This window comes from Lepidochelys kempii, chromosome 12, assembly GCF_965140265.1.
Source record: "Lepidochelys kempii isolate rLepKem1 chromosome 12, rLepKem1.hap2, whole genome shotgun sequence".
NCBI lineage: Eukaryota > Metazoa > Chordata > Testudines > Cheloniidae > Lepidochelys > Lepidochelys kempii.
In genome coordinates, this window is record NC_133267.1 from 33,149,506 (window position 1) to 33,169,604 (window position 20,099).

Sequence of the window (20,099 nt, forward strand, 5' to 3'; positions counted from 1 at the left end):
CCAAATCCAAAGAACTTTCCAGGATAGTGAGGAAACTGAGGCAGGGAGATGTTTATTGGGGTGTTTATGATTTTTGTCTAGATCTGCTTACCCCTCAGGTTAAATCAAGAGTATGTGTGTTTACAGTCCTGTGCAGAGTGGGTGCGCCTGTTGGCTTTCACTTGCGTGCCACTGAGCAGTTAGACGCTGAGTGCCCCTGCAGGTGGAGTTCTGGGATAGGGCGTATTTAAGCTACAGAGAACTCTGAGAGGTCAGCATTAGTCCCAGGGACTGGGCTGCTAGATAAAAGATCTGCATCCCAGGAGTCTGCCTAGGGACCCCACCCACAGGCAGAGCTTGGACACTGTTTAGACAAATTGGGCTTAAAGAACAGGGGGTTTAATGAGGTGGTCCCCAAACAGAACATAACTGATAAGTGTCCATTCAGGAGGGTTCTGTGTGTGACAGTGTTGAAGCCCACTCAGGCAGAATAGCCTGTTAACAATTTAAGGTCTGAAATATATATATTTTTTTAAATAAAAAAAGATTTCAATTCATGTTGAGGGATGTATTTTTATCCCAGCCTCCACATTTGCAAATACAGTTTTGTGAGCACAGTTATTTGTCACAGAAGAGCCAAATTCATGCACGTAAGTGGTACTTGGGAACTCACATCGGGGCTATCGTCCACCTCACTAGTCTGAGCAACGACTGTTGGCTTACACAAATTTTAAATGCATTGGTATAACTTTGGAGATGATGTAACATAACAAGGGATCTGTATTTCAACTAGCTGGCTCCCACTGAAGTATATGGCAATCTCTCATTGGCTCTGGTATGAGCAAACTCAAGTGCTCATACTCAGGGTGAAATCCTGGCCCTATGGAAGTCAATGAGAATTTTGCCATTGATTTTGATGGATCCAAAATTTCACCTAACTTAGTTCCCCCAAAATTATATGCTCCCTCAGCAAGCCAATGGAAAAAAGTCACATTTCTATGCAATGATGGACTTATCTCCAGGTCATGTTTTCATATCTATGAGACCTTATAATTTTACAGTGAAGGAAACAGTGGATCGAGCATTTTAAAACAGTCTTTTCTAATTTGGGTGATCACCTGGAAACATGTGCAATAATAGGAGCTGGCAGCCATTAGCTGAGGTGTTAGAGCTCCGCAGGATCCCACACTGCCAGGAGAGTTTGGTTTGATGAAGACAAGTTAAAGGGTTACTGTATCGGTTTGTTTAAAAATGTTCCTTTGACTTGTTTTGGCTGCTCCGAACCTTCGTTTGCAGTGCAGCTGGCAGCCAGGTGCTGAATGTAAGAGCAAAGACATTTGCCAATTTCAGCTGCTGAATCTGGTTTGTGACAAGTGTCTAGAAAGCGGTAAGATGTACGAACAATAGCAAGGAAGGAAGCCAGCTGAGGGCACGGAGTGACAAGCTGATACCTTCATGCAGTCTGTGATCACCACAAAGCCAGTGGCTTGGGTGTCTTACTGCTGCATTGCCCAGCTAAGCAGAGCATTGTGCTCCATTAATTCTCCCAGTTTATAATAATGCCTATTTCTTACATAGTGCTTGTCATCCGTAGATCTCGAAGCACCTCACAATCTTCAGTGTAGTTATCCTCAAATGCCCCAGGAAGTAGGGAAACATTATTAGTCCCACTTTAAAGATGGGGAACTGTTACAGGAGATGGCCTTATTTTTGCTTTGAAATCTTTTGTATTTTAATATGTCTGGCGCCTGTCCACATAACCTAAAAGCGTGTTTACTGTTTTAGCATTTACAGGTTTAATGGAATTGGAAGTACTGAGTTGGCATTAGAAACATTACACATAAGGTTTGTTTTCAAAATGTGGCTTCTGATTTTGTGTCTAACGTCTAACGTCCATTGCAGGCACAAATGATAGAATGTAGACACCAGCCTAATGTGTGAGTATAAAGTTTGCATTGTAGGTGCATTCAGGTAGATGTCTGAATTCTTATCATTTATGCCCCAGAATTGATTTCTGGCACAAAATTAGCAATTAGGGACCTTTTAATAACTTGCCTTTAGAGGCATATCAAATGATCCTGCTGTCACATTCTGGGTTGCAATCCAGATCAGTGAGAGTTTCTGTCACCTCTTACCCTGGAACCCTGAGTGCCTTGCCACTCTGGCTCTCTGCCTGGGATGAACGCTGCCAGTCAGCAACAAGCATACGCTCTGTCTATGTATTGGGCAGCCTTGATCCAATGCTTTGGAGCCTCCTGCAATACCACAGATTTCCACTGGCTTCCACCAGCCGTGATTACCAACTGGCAAGGTGACTCCACGCTTTCTCCAGCCCCGAATTTCCCCCAAAACGTGTGTTCTGAAATGTACTTTACTGGAGCAATCAGTGGGATACATGGGTGGCTGGGTGGACACCCCAATCAGGGAGAATAGCCCCCTTCTGCACAAGGCCCCATCTGGCCAGAGAAGCTCCAGGCCCACTGGAACCCTGAGCCCCCCTGCTGCTGAAGTAGCCTGGCTGGCCCAAGTAGCTTCCTCCAGCCACCCAGCAGAAGAATGCTGATCTTTTGGTATGCGCCATGCAGGTTCTGGGGTGGCTGAGGAGGTGGTATGTGGTACTCAGCTTCCAGGGTTCACCATTAATCTCTCTGGAGTCCAGGGAGATTACTGATGAACCCCAGAAGCTGAATAGAAAATACTGTCTCTTAAACTGCCCCAGAACCTGCCTAACACATAAGAATAAGTAAAAACCTAAAACCCAGCATCCAATGTAAGGGGCTGTGCCAGGGAAGGCTTAGCTTTCCCTGGTCTATTATGTGCACCACCTATGGTGGGATATTAAAGTTAATTGCCCCTTTAAGGTGTCAATATTCAACAGTTTGCAACTTTGACTGGAGTTACCAAACAGTTCAGTTTAAACACTGTCCTGGGTTGGTTTAGATTAAAAATAAAACAAGTCATGAACAAAAGAAGATGGGATTTTAAGTGAATTCAGGTGTGGGAGAGAAAGTTAGAAATCGTTACCAGCAAATAAAAGTGAAAACATGCAAGTAAGTCTAAATTTTAACCTAGCAAGGTTTGGTTCAAGGCTTCATTTAAGATGGCCCAAAGGGGCTGGTGCTTTTGGTTTCTGAGGTGAAAGAGAGAACTTGGGGTTTTCTGCCCCTTTCTTTTATACTCTAGTGAACCTTTGAAGTGGTTCTGAAGGTTACCCCTCAAAGTTTATTTAAGTAAAGATGAAGGTGACATGGAGTCTGGTGATAAGGACGTGCCATGCTTTATTCCCCCACCCACTTGTGTTTGCTGAAATGCAAATTGTTCTTTTTCCTGCTCTCTCCTCCCCCTGTTGAACTGAGGACCCTGTTTATTGCTTATATGTAAATTGAGATAAGCACACATTCCTTTGTTTAGGATAGACCTGTTTAACAACTTTTGCCTATGCAGTGTAGTCTGGTTATGAACATGCGTCTAATAACATCAAACGGGGAATTCATAACTTTAAATACACTGTTGCTACGTTCATTTCACGTTCATATTACTGACCCGCAAGTTATGATTTTTTAAATGATACCTCACCAGGCATGTTTTGTACAAAGATGATTACAGTAGTGTGTAGGGTGTGAATCCAGGGGTGCTTTGGTCACACCCACTTTACTTACAAATACTGTATTTACATGAATGCATGGATACCCTGGCCAGTGCTGGTAAATGTGCCGATATTAAGGGGAGCGTGCATTCTTTTGGTAAAACACTAGCAGAGCAGTTAGGGAAGTCGCATTATGCATGGTCTGTGCTTGCCTGTGTCTGGGTGGAGGAAGGTTGCTCTTTAACTTGAGTTAAGGTTAGACTGACCTCAAAGGAAAGGAATGTTGTCGGTTTAAGGAAGAAGGAGTTAATGTCAGTTCGGATTACTCAGAAGACAATGAGTAATTGTCCTTTTAATGGCCTTTTAATAACAGAGCATGGCATTATGTGTGTCTTATTTTGAGCATGTACTGCAAGTACCAGTGAGACTAACTGTGGGTGCAGCAGGGGGGTTGGGCTTGATGACCTATTGGAAGAGAGTTCTAATCTGACACCGGGGGTTCTATACTCTCCTGCAGCCATCCTCTTCACTGTAAAAGCATGGCCTTTGGAGATTAAAGTTCCCTACAAGAGTTGGTTGAAAATTTTCTGTCAAAAAGAAAAGTTTTCATATAAAAAATTAGTTTTCTAAAATTTTTCAGTTTTCAAAACCTAAAAATTCTGAAAAATCTGGAAATTTTCTCCCCCCCAAATTTTGTTAAATTTTTAATTGCTTTTGGAGTTTTTCAAGAAAATTCTTGTTGTTTTCCAACTCTTCCCTAAGGCAGTATACTGTTGCATTTTCTTGATCCAAAGGAAGGCTGGTTGGATGGAAATAGCACAATGCATTCTGGGACCTGTGACTATATCTGTTCCCTTTTATGCAATGTAATTGTGACCTTTGGTTTGGCCTAATAGATTTCTCTTAGCTCTAATCTCACCTTTTTCAAGCAGATGTTAATAACACATGGAGAATCTACTGCCGGTATATGAGGTGGTTTTATAAGGCCTGGTCTACACTACATGGTTAGGTTGCCATAAGATGCCTTGCGTTGACCTACCTGTGGAAGTGTCTTCACTTAAATTTGACTCCTGAAAACGTCAGTGCCTCTCTGAGCCAATTTAGTAACACCACCTCCCCGAGCAGCGTAGAGACATGGTCAAAGTAATTAGGACGACGCAGCGTCAGTATAGACGCTGTGTTTTTTCCATTCACTGTTACTGGCCTCCAGAAGCTATCCCACAATGCCTCACACACTGACACTATAATTGATACCAGTGCTCGTGGTGAGGACATGTATTGCTGACATAAGGAGTCAAGTGTGGACATATACAAGTGATTTAATAACTGTGGTAGCTATATGCCCACGTAAGCTATGTCGACATAATTCTGCAGTAAGAAGAAAAGGAGTACTTGTGGCACCTTAGAGACTAACAAATGTATTTGAGCATAAGCTTTCGTGAGCTACAGCTCAAGTGAGCTATAGTTCATGAAAGCTTATGCTCAAATACATTTATTAGTCTCTAAGGTGCCACAAGTACTCCTTTTCTTTTTTGTGGATACAGACTAACATGGCTGCTACTCTGAAACCTGTCATAATTCTGTAGTGTAGACATGGCCTTTAAAACTGGAATTGAGACTGTGTTAACTGACGGGGACTTCAATGGGTGACTTTATTCACCCATTAAAAACAACAGAACAACACACCATTTATCCACCCATTAAAAACAACAGAACAAAACACCATTGCTTAATTATTAACACTATCTAACATGTTCTCTGTGTGATTTCCCTTTCTGAATCTAACTGCAATTGTGATTCTCTGCATTGTATCCCAAAATGCAATACAATTTACTCTCCCTGTGTTTAAAAGTGATGGATGGCCAGGTGTGATTCTGACTGCAGCTGCTTCGAGCTACTGCTGATTTAAGAATTTTTTTTTGTGCCAGAAAAAAATGAGTCCCGCGATGTCTTGTCTTTAGCCTCAGTGAGAGCTGCATAATTTTGGGTTACGCTATGATCATTCTTTTAAATTATTGAAATAAAGTTTCAGTAGCCTAGAAAGCACGGGAGTCAAACTTTATCATGGTTTATATTGCTCCTGTAGGAGGCATTCCGATGCCAAGATTTGCCGCGTATGGTGCATCAAAAGCCGCTCTGTCCATGTTTTCTGGAGTAATGAGGCAGGAGCTTGCCAAATGGGGAATTAAAGTTGCTGCAGTTCATCCAGCAGGCTTCAGAACGTGTACGTATTTGACATTTCAGCTAGTTCTCCTTCTTCCTTCAGATTATTCCTTAGAGACCAACATCCTCAAGTAAAAGTCATGAATGATTCTCAGCAGTCACAGTTACTTCCTATACTTCTCTTCCATTACTCAAATTGAGCCAGCTTTCTTAAGGGAATTAAAAAAAAACAAACAAACAAACCCACCAACCTCCCCCTACATAGGTAGTGAGCAATTTTTTTGCTTCCAAGCAGTTAACCTTTAGGCAATAATCTTTACCAAGGGATGACTGAAAACCTTATTTTGCCTTTCCTGATGAATAGAATGTAGTGAATAACTAGGCAGTGGCATGCCTAAGGGTGTGTCTACACTATGGAATTAAGTCGATTTTATAGAAGTCGATTTTTAGAAATCTATTTTATACAGTCAATTGCGTATGTCCCCACTAAGAGCATTAAGTCGGCGGAGTGCGTCCTCACTACCGTGGCTAGCATCGACTTACGGACCGGTGCACTGTGAGTGACCACAGTTCCCGCAGTCTCTGCTGCCCATTGGAATTCTGGGCTAAGCTCTCAATGCCTGATGGGGCAAAACATTGTCACGGGTGGTTTTGGGTACATGTCGTCAGTCACCCCTCCCTCCATGAAAGCAACTGCAGACAATCGTTTCGCGCCTTTTTTCCATGCAGACGCCATACCATGGCAAGCATGGAGCCCGCTCAGCTCAGCTCACCATCATGGCTGCTGTTGTGTCCTGGGTGCTGCTGTCAGCAGATGGTGCAGTAGGACTGCTAACAGTAGTCATCAACCATTTCCACTGCAACTCCTGGTTCCATGAATCCACCTTGCAGGTCCTCTCGTCGTTCTGTATAAATATCTATTCTTGTGGCATCTGTTGTCATCCACCACTTCCGCTGTAACTCTGCTCTCCTGCAGATGCCATACCACGGCAAGCATGGAGCCCACTCAGATCACTGCTGCTGTTGTGAACATTGTAAATGCCTCGTGCAGTATGTGCAGAACCTACAAAAGCAGGCAAGGAGGCGATGTCAACGTGATCACGATAGTGATGAAGACATGGACACAGACTTCTCTCAAAGCACAGGCCCTGGCAATTGGACATCAGGGTGGTAATGGGGCAGGTTCCTGCTGTGGAACGCCGATTCTGGGCCTGGGAAACAAGCCCAGACTGGTGGGACCGCATAGTGTTGAAGGTCTGGGATGATTCCCAGTGGCTGCGAAACTTTTGCATGCGTAAGGGCACTTTCATGGAACTTTGTGACTTGCTTTCCCCTGCCCTGAAGCACAAGAATACCAAGATGAGAGCAACCCTCACAGTTGAGAAGCAAGTGGTGATAACCCTCTGGAAGCTTGCAATGACAGACTGCTACCAGTCAGCTGGGAATCAATTTGGAGTGGGTAAATCTACTGTGGGGGCTGCTGTGATGCAAGTAGCTAACGCAATCACTGAGCTGCTGCTATCAAGGGAAGTGACTCAGGGAACCCCATTGCAGCAAAGCCATACACTATGACCTGTACATTTCCCAAACTGTGGTGGGGCGACAGATGGAATGCATATCGCTATCTTGGGACCGGACCACCCTGGTAGCCACTACGTAAACTGCAAGGGGTACTTTACAATGGTGCTGCAAGCACTGGTGGATCACAAGGGACGTTTCACCAACATCAATGTGGGATGGCTGGGAAAGGTTCATGACGCTTGCATCTTCAGGAACTCTGGTCTGTTTCAACAGCTGCAGGAAGGAACTTACTTCCCAGACCAGAAAATTACCATTGGGGATGTTGAAATGCCTATAGTTATCCTTGGGGACCCAGCCTACCCCTTAATACCATGGCTCATGAAGCCATACACAGGCACCCTGGACAGTAGTCAAGAGCAGTTCAACTATAGGCTGAGCAAGTGCAGAATGGTAGTAGAATGCATTTGGACGTTTAAAAGCTCGCTGGCACAGTTTACTGACTAGGTTAGACCTCAGTGAAACCAATATTCCCATCGTTATTGCAGCTTGCTGTGTGCTCCACAATATCTGAGAGTATGGGGGAGACGTTTATGGCGGGGTGAGCGGTTGAGGCAAATCACCTGGCGGTCGATTATGCGCAGCCAGACACCAGGGTGATTAGAAGAGCACACCTGGGTGCCCTGCTCATCAGAGAAGCTTTGAAAACCAGTTTCATGAATGGCCAGGCTACGTCAGTTCTCTTTGTTTCTCCTTGATGAAAACCTGCCCCCTTGGTTGACTCTACTTCCATGTAAGCCAACCGACTTCCCCCCCTTTGATCACCGCTTTCAGAGGCAATAAAGTCGTCATTTTTTCAAAATCATGCATTCTTTATTAATTCATCGCACAAATGGAGGGAAACTTGCAAGGTAGGGGTGGGTGAGGAGGAAAGCACCGGGTGGGGTGGGGGAAGAGAGGAGGGAAGGACAAGGCCACACTACAGTTCAAAACCTATTGAATGCCAGCCTTCTGTTACTTGGGCAATCCTCTGGGGTGGAGTTGCTGGGTGCCCATAGCCTCCCCCTGCCCCGTGTTCTTGGGCGTCTGAGTGAGGAGGCTATGGGACTTGGGGAGGAGGACAGGCGGTTATACAGGGGCTGCAGCGGTGGTCTGTGCTCCTGCTGCCATTCCTGCAGCTCCACCAGATGCCTGAGCATGTCACTTTGCTCCCCCATTAGCCTCAGCATTGCATCCTGTCTCCTCTCATCGTGCTCCTCCCTCCTCTCATTGTGTTCATTTAACGCTTTCCTGGACTCTGCCATTGTTTGCCTCCGTGCATTTTGCTGAGCTCTTTCAGAGTGGCAGGACTGCATGAGCTCTGAGAACATGTCATCACGAGAGCTTTTTTTTTTTTTGCCTTCTAATCTGCGCTAGCCTCTGGGACGGAGATGATGGGGGAGCATAGAAACATTTGCAGCTGCAGGAGGGAAAAAAAGGGAGAGTAGTATTTAAAAAGACACATTTTAGACAGGGGCAGCTCTCCCAATTTTGCCGCCTCAAGCAGTCGCCGCTGAATTGTTGCGGTGGCGGGAAGAGCAGCGGAGCTGCCGCCGAATTGCCCCCACGGGACACGGACTGCCGCCCCATTCTGACGGCCGCCCCAAGCACTTGCTTGGAAAGCAGGTGCCTGGAGCTGGCCCTGATTTTAGAGAACAAAGAGAAAACTATTTCACACTGAACCAAGTGATTCACATTACATAGCACATGTGCTTTTGGTAAAAGGTCGCATTTTGCCTCTTATATTGAGTGCCTGCCAGTTTGGTGTGAGACATCACACATGCTCAGCTGGGCAACAGAATTCGGCTTGCAGGCAGACATGGTAAGGCAAAGGGTTTCAACTTCTTCAACCTTCATAACATGTGGGAATGGTTTCAAACAGCAGCGCCCTCCTTTCCCATACCAAGCAAAGCCTGTTGGGTTGCCCATTTAAAAAGAGGGGGTGTGGTTTTAGGGTGAATGTGCAGCACAACCCCCCCACCAATTCTCTGGGATGATCACTTCACCCCCCATCCCACACGCACACACCATGTGGCTAGTATCAGGGACGATCCCTGTCAGCTAAACACGAACAGCTCAGCCTGAACGGGCCTCCCCCCACCGCGTGGCTAGTAGCGGGGAGGATTTCTTTTCAGCCAAAGGCAAACAGCCCAGCAGGAATGGGCACCTCGGAGTGTCCCCTTAAACAAATTTCCCGTATTTCAACCAGGTGACCATGAATGATATCACTTTCCTGAGGCTAACACAGAGAGATGAACAGATGTTGCTTGAATGCCACCAAAGCCCGGGCCCATTCGCTGCAATGATTCCAGACTACTTGCTACTGGCTCGGCGTGGTAAAGTGTCGTACCATGGAGGACGGAATAAGGCTGCCCTCCCCAGAAACCTTCTGCAAAGGCTTTTAGAATACCTTCAGGAGAGCTTCATAGAGATATCCCTGGAGGATTTCCGCTCCATCCCCAGACACATTAACAGACTTTTCCAATAGCTATACTGGCCGCAAATGCATCCCAAGTCTTCAGGGCAAATTAATCATTAATCACGCTTGCTTTTAAACCCTGTATTATATTTTAAAAGGTACACTCACCAGAGGTGCCTTCTCCGGCTTCATGGTCCAGGATCCTGCCTTGGGAGGGTATTGGCTCCAGGGAGATGAACAGTTCCTGGCTGCTGGGGAGAAGAGATTGTCCTTTGCCTCCTTTGTTTTTTGATAGGCTTGCCTGAGCTCCTTAGTTTTCATGCGGCACCTCTGTGTGTCCCTGGTATAGCCTCTGTCCATCATGCCCTTGGAGATTTTGGCATATATATTGGCATTTTGTCCTTTGGAACGGAGTTCTGCCTGCACGGATTCTTCTCCCCATCCAGTGATCAGATCTGGTACCTGCTGTTTGGTCCATGCTGGAGCTCTTTTGCAATTCTGGGACTGCATGGTCACCTCTGCTGATCAGTTCACCATGCTGGCCAAACAGGAAATGAAATTCAAAAGTTCCCGGGGCTTTTCCTGTCTACCTGGTCAGTGCATCTGAGTTGAGAGTACTGTCCAGAGGGGTCACAATGGAGCACTCTGGGATAGCTCCCAGAGGCCAGTACCGTAGAATTGCATCCACACTACCCCAAATTTGACCCAGCAAGGTCGATTTTAGTGCTAAACCCCTTGCCAGGGAGGAGTATAGAAATCGATTTTAAGAGCTCTTTAAATGGACAAAACAGGCTTGGTTGTGTGGACGGGTGCAGGGTTAAATCGACCTAACGCTGCTAAATTCAACCTAAACTCGTAGGGTAGACCAGGGCTATGTGTTTGTCAGTCATTCCTAATGGGGGAGGCAATCATTTCTTCTTTGCCTTTACCTGCCTTGCCAAAAGTAAAAAACAGACTTCTGTGTGGGTTTGACTTGATTAAGGAAGCCACAAGAACTAATGAAGAACTTCAAATCTGCCAATAATAGGTAAAACTGCATAGGACACAGTGTTCTAATGCTCTTTATCAAACTGTTTTCCCGTGTAAGGGGTTCCATCTGTATAATGGGTGTCCTGGTGCATTGTTTCAAGGTGCTACTCATTTTTACTATGTAACTGAGGTGCCTATCTTTTTAATCTCTCCTACCGACATTCCAATAGCCCTTTCAACTCTAAATTCTTCTTCTCTCCACCCTGTTAGAGAAGAAAACCAGGTTTCTACAGAATTCCTTTCCAAGTCACAAAAGTTATAAGTGACAGAAGAGATTTCAAGCATTCAGTGGAAACCAAAGTAGTGGTGTCTAGCTAGCTAGTTTAAGTACTTGAAGACTAGGCCCTACAGAACACAGTTGAGGGCCTGTAGAAGAGCATTATGAGGACGCCGGCATTCCCAGTCTCTGTGGATGTGCTTGTTCTTCTGGTGAGGAAAATGGAAGGGTTGAGTTTCCAGTGCTATCTATTCAGCACCTTTTATTAGCCCTAAAAATTGTGTTTACAAAGACATTAAAAAGCAAAGAGAATTTTCCTTATCTATAAACCCCCATTACGCTTTCCATGGAAAATAACTTGGAATGGCCTTACTGAGTGTTTGTTTTTCATAAGGGACAGGGCTCTAAAATTTCCTGTCTCTTCCTCTGTGTTTAGATATGGTTTACGTTAGCAAAGTACAAGCTTGATAGCAAAGACGAAAAAGGAGTGAAGTCCCTCAATCCATACTTTACAATAGGCTGTCCTGTCCTAGCTGCAACTTAGCCATACTTTTGTTATATTTTTAAGAACTTCGGGCTTACCATCAAATAATGAAACTTTTGATGCAGTTTAGATGTGCAGAACAAGATAGGGAGGAAAAGACTCGATGTACTTATTTACCAGTTGAACTGGATTGTCAAGTTAATGTACAAAAGCCCAAACTCATAAACTTTAGTTTGTTTTTCCAGGCATACAAGGTACATCTGAGCTGTGGGCTAAGCAAGAAAAGCATCTTCTGGAGAATCTCACACCAGATGTGAAGAAAGATTACGGTGAAGACTACATTCAAGCACTGAAAAATTTCCTCCTGCACATGCCAGTTCATTGTGCCTCTGACCTCTCTCCAGTACTAGATGATGTTCTCCATGCTTTATTGGCAAAGAGTCCACATGGTTTATACACTCCAGGCAAAAGTGCTTACCTAGGTCTATGTACCTTTTGCTATTTTCCTCTCTGGTTTTATGATTTTTTCATGGGTAAGATGCAAAGTACCAAGAGTGTACCCAGCGCGTTAAAGGCATCAGAGGCCAAAAACAAGAACACATAGGCAGAGTATGGAATTCTGTCAGCATTTTAAATTACACCGTGAGACCAGGGCAAGGTTTTGTGTGAAGACAGCGTTTGCTACATCGTAATTTACTGGGGCCCTTTGCTCACCAAGTTGCATTCCAGCTACTGGGCAACTGGGTTAATCTTGAAGCTTTGTGTATTTTAGGCCTTGTCTACGTGGCGATGGTGGTGGTGGGGGAGATTGATCTACATTATACAACTTCAGCTAAATGAATAACTTAGATCTACTTATCGCAGGGTCCACACTATGCTATGCTATGTTGACTGGTGACTCTCTCCTGTCAACTCCCCTTGCACTTCTTATTCAGGTGGAGTACAGGAGTCGACAGGAGCATGATCGGTGGTCGATTTACCTGCTAAATCAACTGCCAATGCATCGATCGCCACGCATTCAACCCCCAGTAAGTGTAGACAAGCTCTTAGTGTTCATGAAAGGTGGAGGAAGGGCAGCACTAGCAGGAACAGTGATGACTTCCCCTCACAGTGCCCCTTACCCCACATTGTGCCTTTCTCTTGGGGAAGTATGTGGCTAGCTCAGGCTCCATGCCCTATCCGTCCACCTTTTTGCTGAGTTTGCTTCAGCCGGCCAGTGAATGCCACACATCATGAAGCTCATTATGAAACCACACATTGTATGACACAGGCCTCTGTGCCGACAGGGGCATAAGATCCTACCCCACATTGCTGCATTAACACTCTCTGAATATGGCTTCAGGACCTGGAAGGAAGGAAGGGGGCTGCATCCCTGGTACTCCCTTGTTGGGGTTATAGACCCCATGCTGATGAGGACGGGGCCAGAGATCCTGGGAGCCAAGGCTAGCCCCATCCCCTCAGCCCTGTCAACAATGTATGGTAGGGAGGATGCCTTTAAAAAGGAGGAAACTAAACTGCAGACAGATGGGCGCGGAGCATGATTGCAGTAAGCAGGAGACTGCTGGAGTGACTCCTCAAGCCACAGCCACGAGATCTTCACCCTAACCCTACAGAGAGTGCAGCGAGCTCACACTCTAAGCCCGCTCAGCAGCCCCGCCAGAGAGATCTCTCAAAACTCCTATGCAGGTGGTATTGTTGGCACTATTGTGGGCCCCCCGCCCCCAACACCTTTGGGAGATCCTGGGAAGGAGATAGCCTCCAATGCATCGGGGCATTTGACTTTCCTTTTGATTTCCCCATCCCGAGAGACTTAAGAATGCCTGCAAAGGGCAGGGCCCCCTTGTAAGTAGTAAGAAAGTGGGGTCTGTGCTGGAGCCACCTGGGTGTGGTCAGGTTCTCCCACCATCTGGGAGAAAAGCTTCAGGGGTCTCCCTTCCCTCTCTGGTAGGTGAGTGTGGGGCAGGGGTTAGAGAGGGCCAGGCATCACCTTATCTCTGCTTCCCATCAGCCCAGCTAGCACAGGGGAGTGGGGGCAAAGGCAGATGGTGTGGCAGAAGCATGCTGCACCCAGTAAAGGGGAAGGGGCAGAGGGCATCCCTTACCCAGGTCTGACTCTTAAAGTCTCAAGCTAGCCCATAATGTTTAAAGCCATATTGTCATGAGCCTCACTTTGGAAATGAACATAGCAATAGATCAGGCTGGTCTTCTCTCTTTAGGATTATGAATGCTCTCTCCTGTTGGGGTGTGGATACATGGATGTCCTACTTGCAGTAGAATTTGCCTGGTTTCTAACAAATAAATTGACTTTTTGCCAAAATGACTAATGGCTGTACTTTTTTAGCACCACTCATCCTGTGTGTCTTACCCTGGGGATAAAGAAGGGGAAAGCCTGGCCCTATTGAAAGACAAAGGGACTTTTGCCATTGAATTCAGTGGATCCAGAATGTCACCTAGAGATTTTCACCTTTACTATGTTCCGGTCAGGATTTCCATACACAGAACTTTGTTTCTTAGCTGTATCTCTTTAAGCACATCTTTTGAGAAGGCATTTGCACTTGCTGAGGACTAGCTTCTTGGCAAGTTTTAAAAATAACTTCATTTTATTTGAGTGCCAAAAAAGTTATTTTAAGTACTTGGGGATCAAATGCTTTCATATATGGGATAACTCAATTGTGGTCAAATTAAGTTTTACTTTAAAACATTCTCTCTTTGGGTTCAGAACATATATGAGAAATTTTGGTTCTCCTAAGGGTAATTTTTCTGAAAAAGTTTTTGGGGCTTAAAAATTAAAAATGAAAATGTTGCTTCCCCATCAGGACTTAAAAACACCTTCAACATTTGTACATGTTGACTGGCAAGTGAGATTTTCAATTTTCAAGACACTGTGTCTATGTGATGCTTATTTTCAGTGAACAAAGCCAAGTAATGAAGCAAGAGTAACAACTTTTGGAGCCAAGGCTGTTTTTAGCAGGCCCATATGATAACCTGATAAGTGCTTCCTTGATGTATGGATTTTCAAAAGACAGTAAATGACCTGAGAGCATAAGTGCAACTGAAAGTCCAACATGTGACCAAGGGTCAGATTTTTAAAGGTATTTAGAGGCCTGATCAGATTGTCTAAAGTGCCTTGGCACACAACACCCAATTAAATCAATGAGTTTTAGGCAACCAGATATTTTTGAAAAACCCCACTAGGCACCTAAATACCTTTTAAAAAAAAAACAACCCTGCTGCTGCATCACTTAGAAGCACAAGTCAAACATGTGACTGTTATTCATGGGAAAAATCAATTGGCTTTGTGCTCCTAAATTATTTGATTACGTAAGACACCTCGGAACAGTAGCACATAAATCAATTAGGCTCTTTCAAAATTCCATGCAGCAATGATAAGTAGCTTCCAGACTATCACATAAGCCTTCTAAACACAACCCTAATTACAATAGTTTTTACTCTTGCCACATTACTTGACTTTATTCATATGCATATTTAATCTCAGATTTGCAATTGTGATACATGGTTATTTATTTGCACAGCGTGGGGTGTGTGCCAGGCATTTTACAGACTGGCTTAAAGATTTTATTTCCCCATGAAGGACAAAAAGTAGCTAGCTGGGATAGATGGCCCTTGGAGCAGCTTTTGGTGTTGCATAGTGAAGCCAAACTGGACAGGGTTATACTTGACGTTGCTATTAAACACATAGCTTTGGACATACCTGGACCATCAACAGCACATTCTCATGAAGGTAATCCAAGCTAAAAAAAAAGATAGATTGGGGGAAACGGTGGGGGGAGGAAATTTTTTTTGTTAAGATGATTTAAAAAAAAAAAGTGAACGGTACAGAGTTTAAGCATAGAAGTTCCTGGTTATCAGGGAATAATGTACAGATTATCAAGGGGTGCAAAGTTCAGTCCATGACCTCTCTTCTTGCCTACCTAATCTCATTGCTAATGTGGTGTCAAACACCAAGCAAAGGAAACAGCTGATACCCTAAAGGGCTCATGTTTCAGAGTAGCAGCCGTGTTAGTCTGTATCCGCAAAAAGTAAAGGAGTACTTGTGGCACTTTAGAGACTAACAAATTTATTTGAGCATAAGCTTTCATCACATCTGATGAAGTAAGCTGTAGCTCATGAAAGTTTATGCTCAAATGAATTTGTTAGTCTCTAAGGTGCCACAAGTACTCCTTTTCTTTTAAAGGGATCATGGAAGTCTTCACTTTGGCTTCAATGGATCAAACCATATGTTTCATCCTCCTCCCCCAACCCCTTTAAACAACCATTTGCACAGTTAAGATGATCCTTTTGGTTGTATAAATTACAACGCTCTTCCTTTGAGTATTCAGACATGGACAAGGCCTGATGGTCAAACTTTGTGCAGCTCTAAGTGATGGAGAAACAAATGAGTAATTGATTAATCATATAAAAGAGAAATAAGAATTAGAATTATCAAGTGCCCTAGAAAGATTATTGAACAGACAGCTATCAACTGGCTCACGCCTCACCTTTGTGGAGAGAATAACAACAGCACATAGACACGCAATTTATTTACACACAGTGATCGCTAGCAGAATCAATCTGTTCTGGCACAAGATATCCACGTTACCTGGGACTGACATTTTTCTGGTCACTCATGCATAGGAGCTTGCAAATAACTTCAGGGCCCAGTTTGATAAAAAGCCAACCTACTCAGTAAATATCTATAAACATCTGAATATTCTTCAGAGCAATATGACTGACACCAGTGCAAAATGTAAGCACGTGCTAGGGCCTTGACCATGCTGTGATGCACAAAAGAGAACTCTGTGATTAAGATGTGGCTAGGCAAAAACAGACAGAATAGAAGACAGGAAACCAATACAGGGAGCTTGACTCTCCCAATTGCAAGATCTCTTGGAGGAAAACTATGTAAAAGAACCAAAACATAAGTAATAACATACCATACTATGATTTCAACTTTCCAGGGAAGTCTATCATTAGCTACACCAAACCCTATGGGTGAAATCCTGCCTCCACTGAATCCACAAGCTCCCATTGACTTCAATAGCGTCAGGATTTCACCAGGTTCTGTGTATAGAGAAACTCACCTGGCTGGCTGCCCTCTACTTGTTTACAAAATGGTTTATTACACCGAATTCCAACTATCAGTGTTAACACTGGCCTGTTTACACTCCTGCCTTACTGCCTGTTCACATCCTTAAGCTGCATATACATAATTACACTCTGTGGCTGCAACTGTTTACTCAGTTGGGTAGTGTCCTGAAACCATTCATCTGACACACCTGACTAATTACTGAAATAAAAGCCCTCTAAGACTCATGGGAAACCTGCCACCCTAAAGACACTGCCTGGAACTGGTAAAAGAAGCTCGGTGGACTTTCTTGTATTGCTTCCATAGCATCCAGAGCCAGGCGCATTCGAACCAGAATGGTCCTGCTCATTTTTGTTGATACTTCACCAGCTCCGCTGACGCAAGCTGATTCTAACAAACACCCATATCGTGTGTCGGCCTGACAACAATGTAAATGCTTGGCTTTCAAAATGACTGAGCTTTGGGGCCTATCAAAGGAACATTGAGTTAGGAAGAATGACTAGGGCCTTGCTCGTGACTGTTGTAGTTTAAACCGGATTAATGTGGAAGTGACGTTGGGTCAGTGCAGCTCTGCTGATTTCCAACAGCTCAGGGCCTACCCCTCACATTCATGACCACAGTTGGAAAGCAGTTTCAGGGTGAACTCCTGGCCTCATTGAAGTTCATCGAAAAAACTTCCATTGGCTTCAGAGGGGCCTGGAGGGCACCCTCCATCATAGAAACTTATGGCTGGAATGGAGCTCCAGAGGGCTGCTACTTCAGCCCCCTGCACTGAGGAAAGACCAGGTAACCCTAGGCATGCCTGAGACAGATTAAGGGGACCGAGGCCAAAGTGAGGGGGAGGGGGCCCACCCCACCTCTTCTGCCTGTGGTCCCGCTCCTGTTCCACCCCTTCCACCTGCGGTCCTGCCCACAGCCCCACCATTTTCTGCCCCTCCCCCAGGAACCTGCTCCTGTTCCACCCAGGGTTCCCCCATTCTGCCTCACTCCACTGCACCCATGCAACCCGTTTGTGCCTTTCTGCCTGCCCCCCACAATGTGGCCCCAAGACCGGAGCAGCTCTGTCCCCCATGTCACAACCCCAGGGCCACACAAGGGAGAAAGAGCTTCTCTAGTCCGAGGGCCACAGCAGGGGGCCAGGTGCTGGGGCTTCTCCTGCCCTGCTTGCCTGGTGCTTCTGTCGGGGACGGGGTTGGGGTTGAGTGTGGGGGCTTCCCTGTCATCTTGCAGCTTCTTCTGGGGATGGGGCGAAGACACTGGTGGGAGCCAGGGGACTTCCCCTGCCACACTGCGACATCTGCCAGGGACAGGGTCAGGGGGCACTGGGGGCTTCCCCTGCCACCCCATAGCTTCTGCTGGGTGGGGGGGCTTCCCCATCCAGTGGTGTCTGCTGGGGATGGCGGCCATTGCGGGGGGTGGCTTCCTGGGGATGGGGGCATGCTGGGGGGGATTTCCCTGCCACCTTGCAGCTTCTGCAAGGGACGGGGGTCGGGGGCCACTGAGGGGGGCTTCCATTATCCCGCAACTTCTGCTGGGGATGGGGTCATGGCATGGGGATTTCCCCTACCCTGGCTGCCAGGGCTCTGGGCTTCTGCCATCCGGTGGCAGATTTTTTTTCCAGGATCCCCAAGTTGGCCGGGGCCTCTGGGCCCAGGCCCAGTCACCCCAGAGTCTAATCCACCACTGCTGACCAATGTTTGTCCAACCTGTTCTTGAAAATCTCCAATGATGGGGATTCCACAACCTGCCTTAGGCAGCTGTTCGAGTGTTTAACTTGCCTTTATAATTATACAGCTTCTGGATTAATATCTCACCTCAATCTCTCTTGCTGCAGCTTAAGCTGCTTACTACTTGTCCTACCATCAGTGGATATGGAGACCAATTGGTCTTTGTCCTCTTTGTAAGACCCCTTAATGTGTCTGAAGAATTATCAGGGTCCCCCTGAGTCTTCTTGTCTCAAGACTAAACACACCCAGGTTTTTTTTAAACCATTCCTCAGCGGTCAGTTTTTTTCAACACCTTTAATCATTTTGTTCCTCTCCTCTGGACTCGCTCCAATTTGGCCACATTTTAAAGTGTGGACATTAGAACTGGACCTAGTACTCCAGCTGAGGCCTTACCAGTGCCGTGTAGAGTGGGACAGTTACCTCTTGTGTCTTACAAATGACACGCCTCTTAATATACACCAGAATGCTAGTAGGGTTTTCTGCAACTGCATCATATTATTGACTCCATTATAACCCCCAATGCCTTTTCAGCAGTGCAACCACCTTGCCAGTTATGTACTTGTACATTGGACTTTTCCTTTCTAAGCTTAGTACCTAGTAAAGTGCAAGCAACATCCCCCCCCGCCCCCTCAGCTTGGTGTCACAATCACCGCCAACCTAAAACACTTTCAGACTCAACCATGGGGGGGATCACATTTCAAAGGTAATATTATTACATTTCCAAACCCAGGAAAAACAATAATAAGCACATTTCATCTTGATAATAAGAGTGCCAAAAACACACTGAAGGTAGGTGGTTAAAAATGTTCCACACAATTACATTCCAACCTATCTCGGAGTGAAACGCGACTGCACCCTCTCCTTCCATGATCATCCTGAGAAAGTAGCTACAAAAATTAAAAACAAGAGCCAACATAATCCAGAAACTAGCAGGTACAACCTGGTATGCATCAGCATCACTGTTGCGAACATCTGCAATAGCCTTTGGATATTCAGTAGCTGAATATTGGGCACTGGTATGCAGCAGATGCAGCCACATACGACTTGTGGATACCCAGCTAAATACAGTGATGTGATGCATCACGGGAACCCTTAAGTTGGCTTCAACACCATGGCTACCTGTCCTGTCTAATGTCACTCCCGCACCAATACGCCAAACTACTGCAAGATTCCATGAAGCTCAGCGAATCTAGGAAAAGAGATGTCTTCCGATACGATCTGGACAGTGTCACTTCCCCCCACCCCCCAATAGTTTAAGAGCTGCAAGCCTTTCTGGGAATATTTGTTTAGCGTCATGCAATCAGGCTATGATCAGAAGGAGGCCTGGAAAGCAGATTGGGCTAAACAAGATTTAAAAAGTAAGCACCTTGTGCCAGATCCCATGTAGAAGGTTCCTGGGTTTGACCTTCCATGGTCATCTTGGTCAACTCTGAACTGAATTCGAACCAACCATGGTAGATGCGGAGGGCTAATGAACAAATGGAAAAATCAAGGCCTCCCCAGTGTGCGAGTGTGGGTCCCCATGACAGACCATTGAACAGATCGTTACCTACTGCTCAATTTATAAATATGAAAGAGGCATTACTGCAATAAATTCTGCTACTCCTGATGTAGCCATTTGGCTCTATCAACTTCAGGGGAAATTGTAATTGCTGCTGTACACCAGCCAGGTGACTGAAGAAGAAGAGTACATGGGGTTCGTACACACACGCACACCCCGAGGCATGTCAAAGAGTCTCAAAACATGTCAACACTCATTTAGCAAAAGCCAGTCCAGAACTTGTCTGCAATGTGTTTTTCCTCTTAGCGGCTGCACCTTGACTCCGTGTTAGGGTAGTAATAACAGTGCCTG

General features: G+C 45.4%; 1 protein-coding gene across 3 annotated transcripts in view; it reads left to right on the forward strand.

The window, feature by feature from the left end:
* Nucleotides 1–13,751, forward strand: part of HSD17B2 (hydroxysteroid 17-beta dehydrogenase 2) — a 30,206-nt gene extending 16,455 nt beyond the window's left edge. Inside the window, exons 5-6 of one of the 3 annotated variants that reach the window (XM_073308051.1) lie at nucleotides 5,652–5,789; nucleotides 6,458–8,108. In XM_073308051.1, coding sequence (XP_073164152.1) covers nucleotides 5,652–5,789; nucleotides 6,458–6,606 — 287 coding nt within the window. In that variant the 3' untranslated portion in view covers nucleotides 6,607–8,108. Of the gene's footprint in view, nucleotides 1–5,651; nucleotides 5,790–6,457; nucleotides 8,109–11,679 lie in introns of those variants that run through there. The other 2 variants (XM_073308049.1, XM_073308050.1) reach the window with 2 other exon arrangements.
* Nucleotides 13,752–20,099: the final 6,348 nt, after the last annotated feature.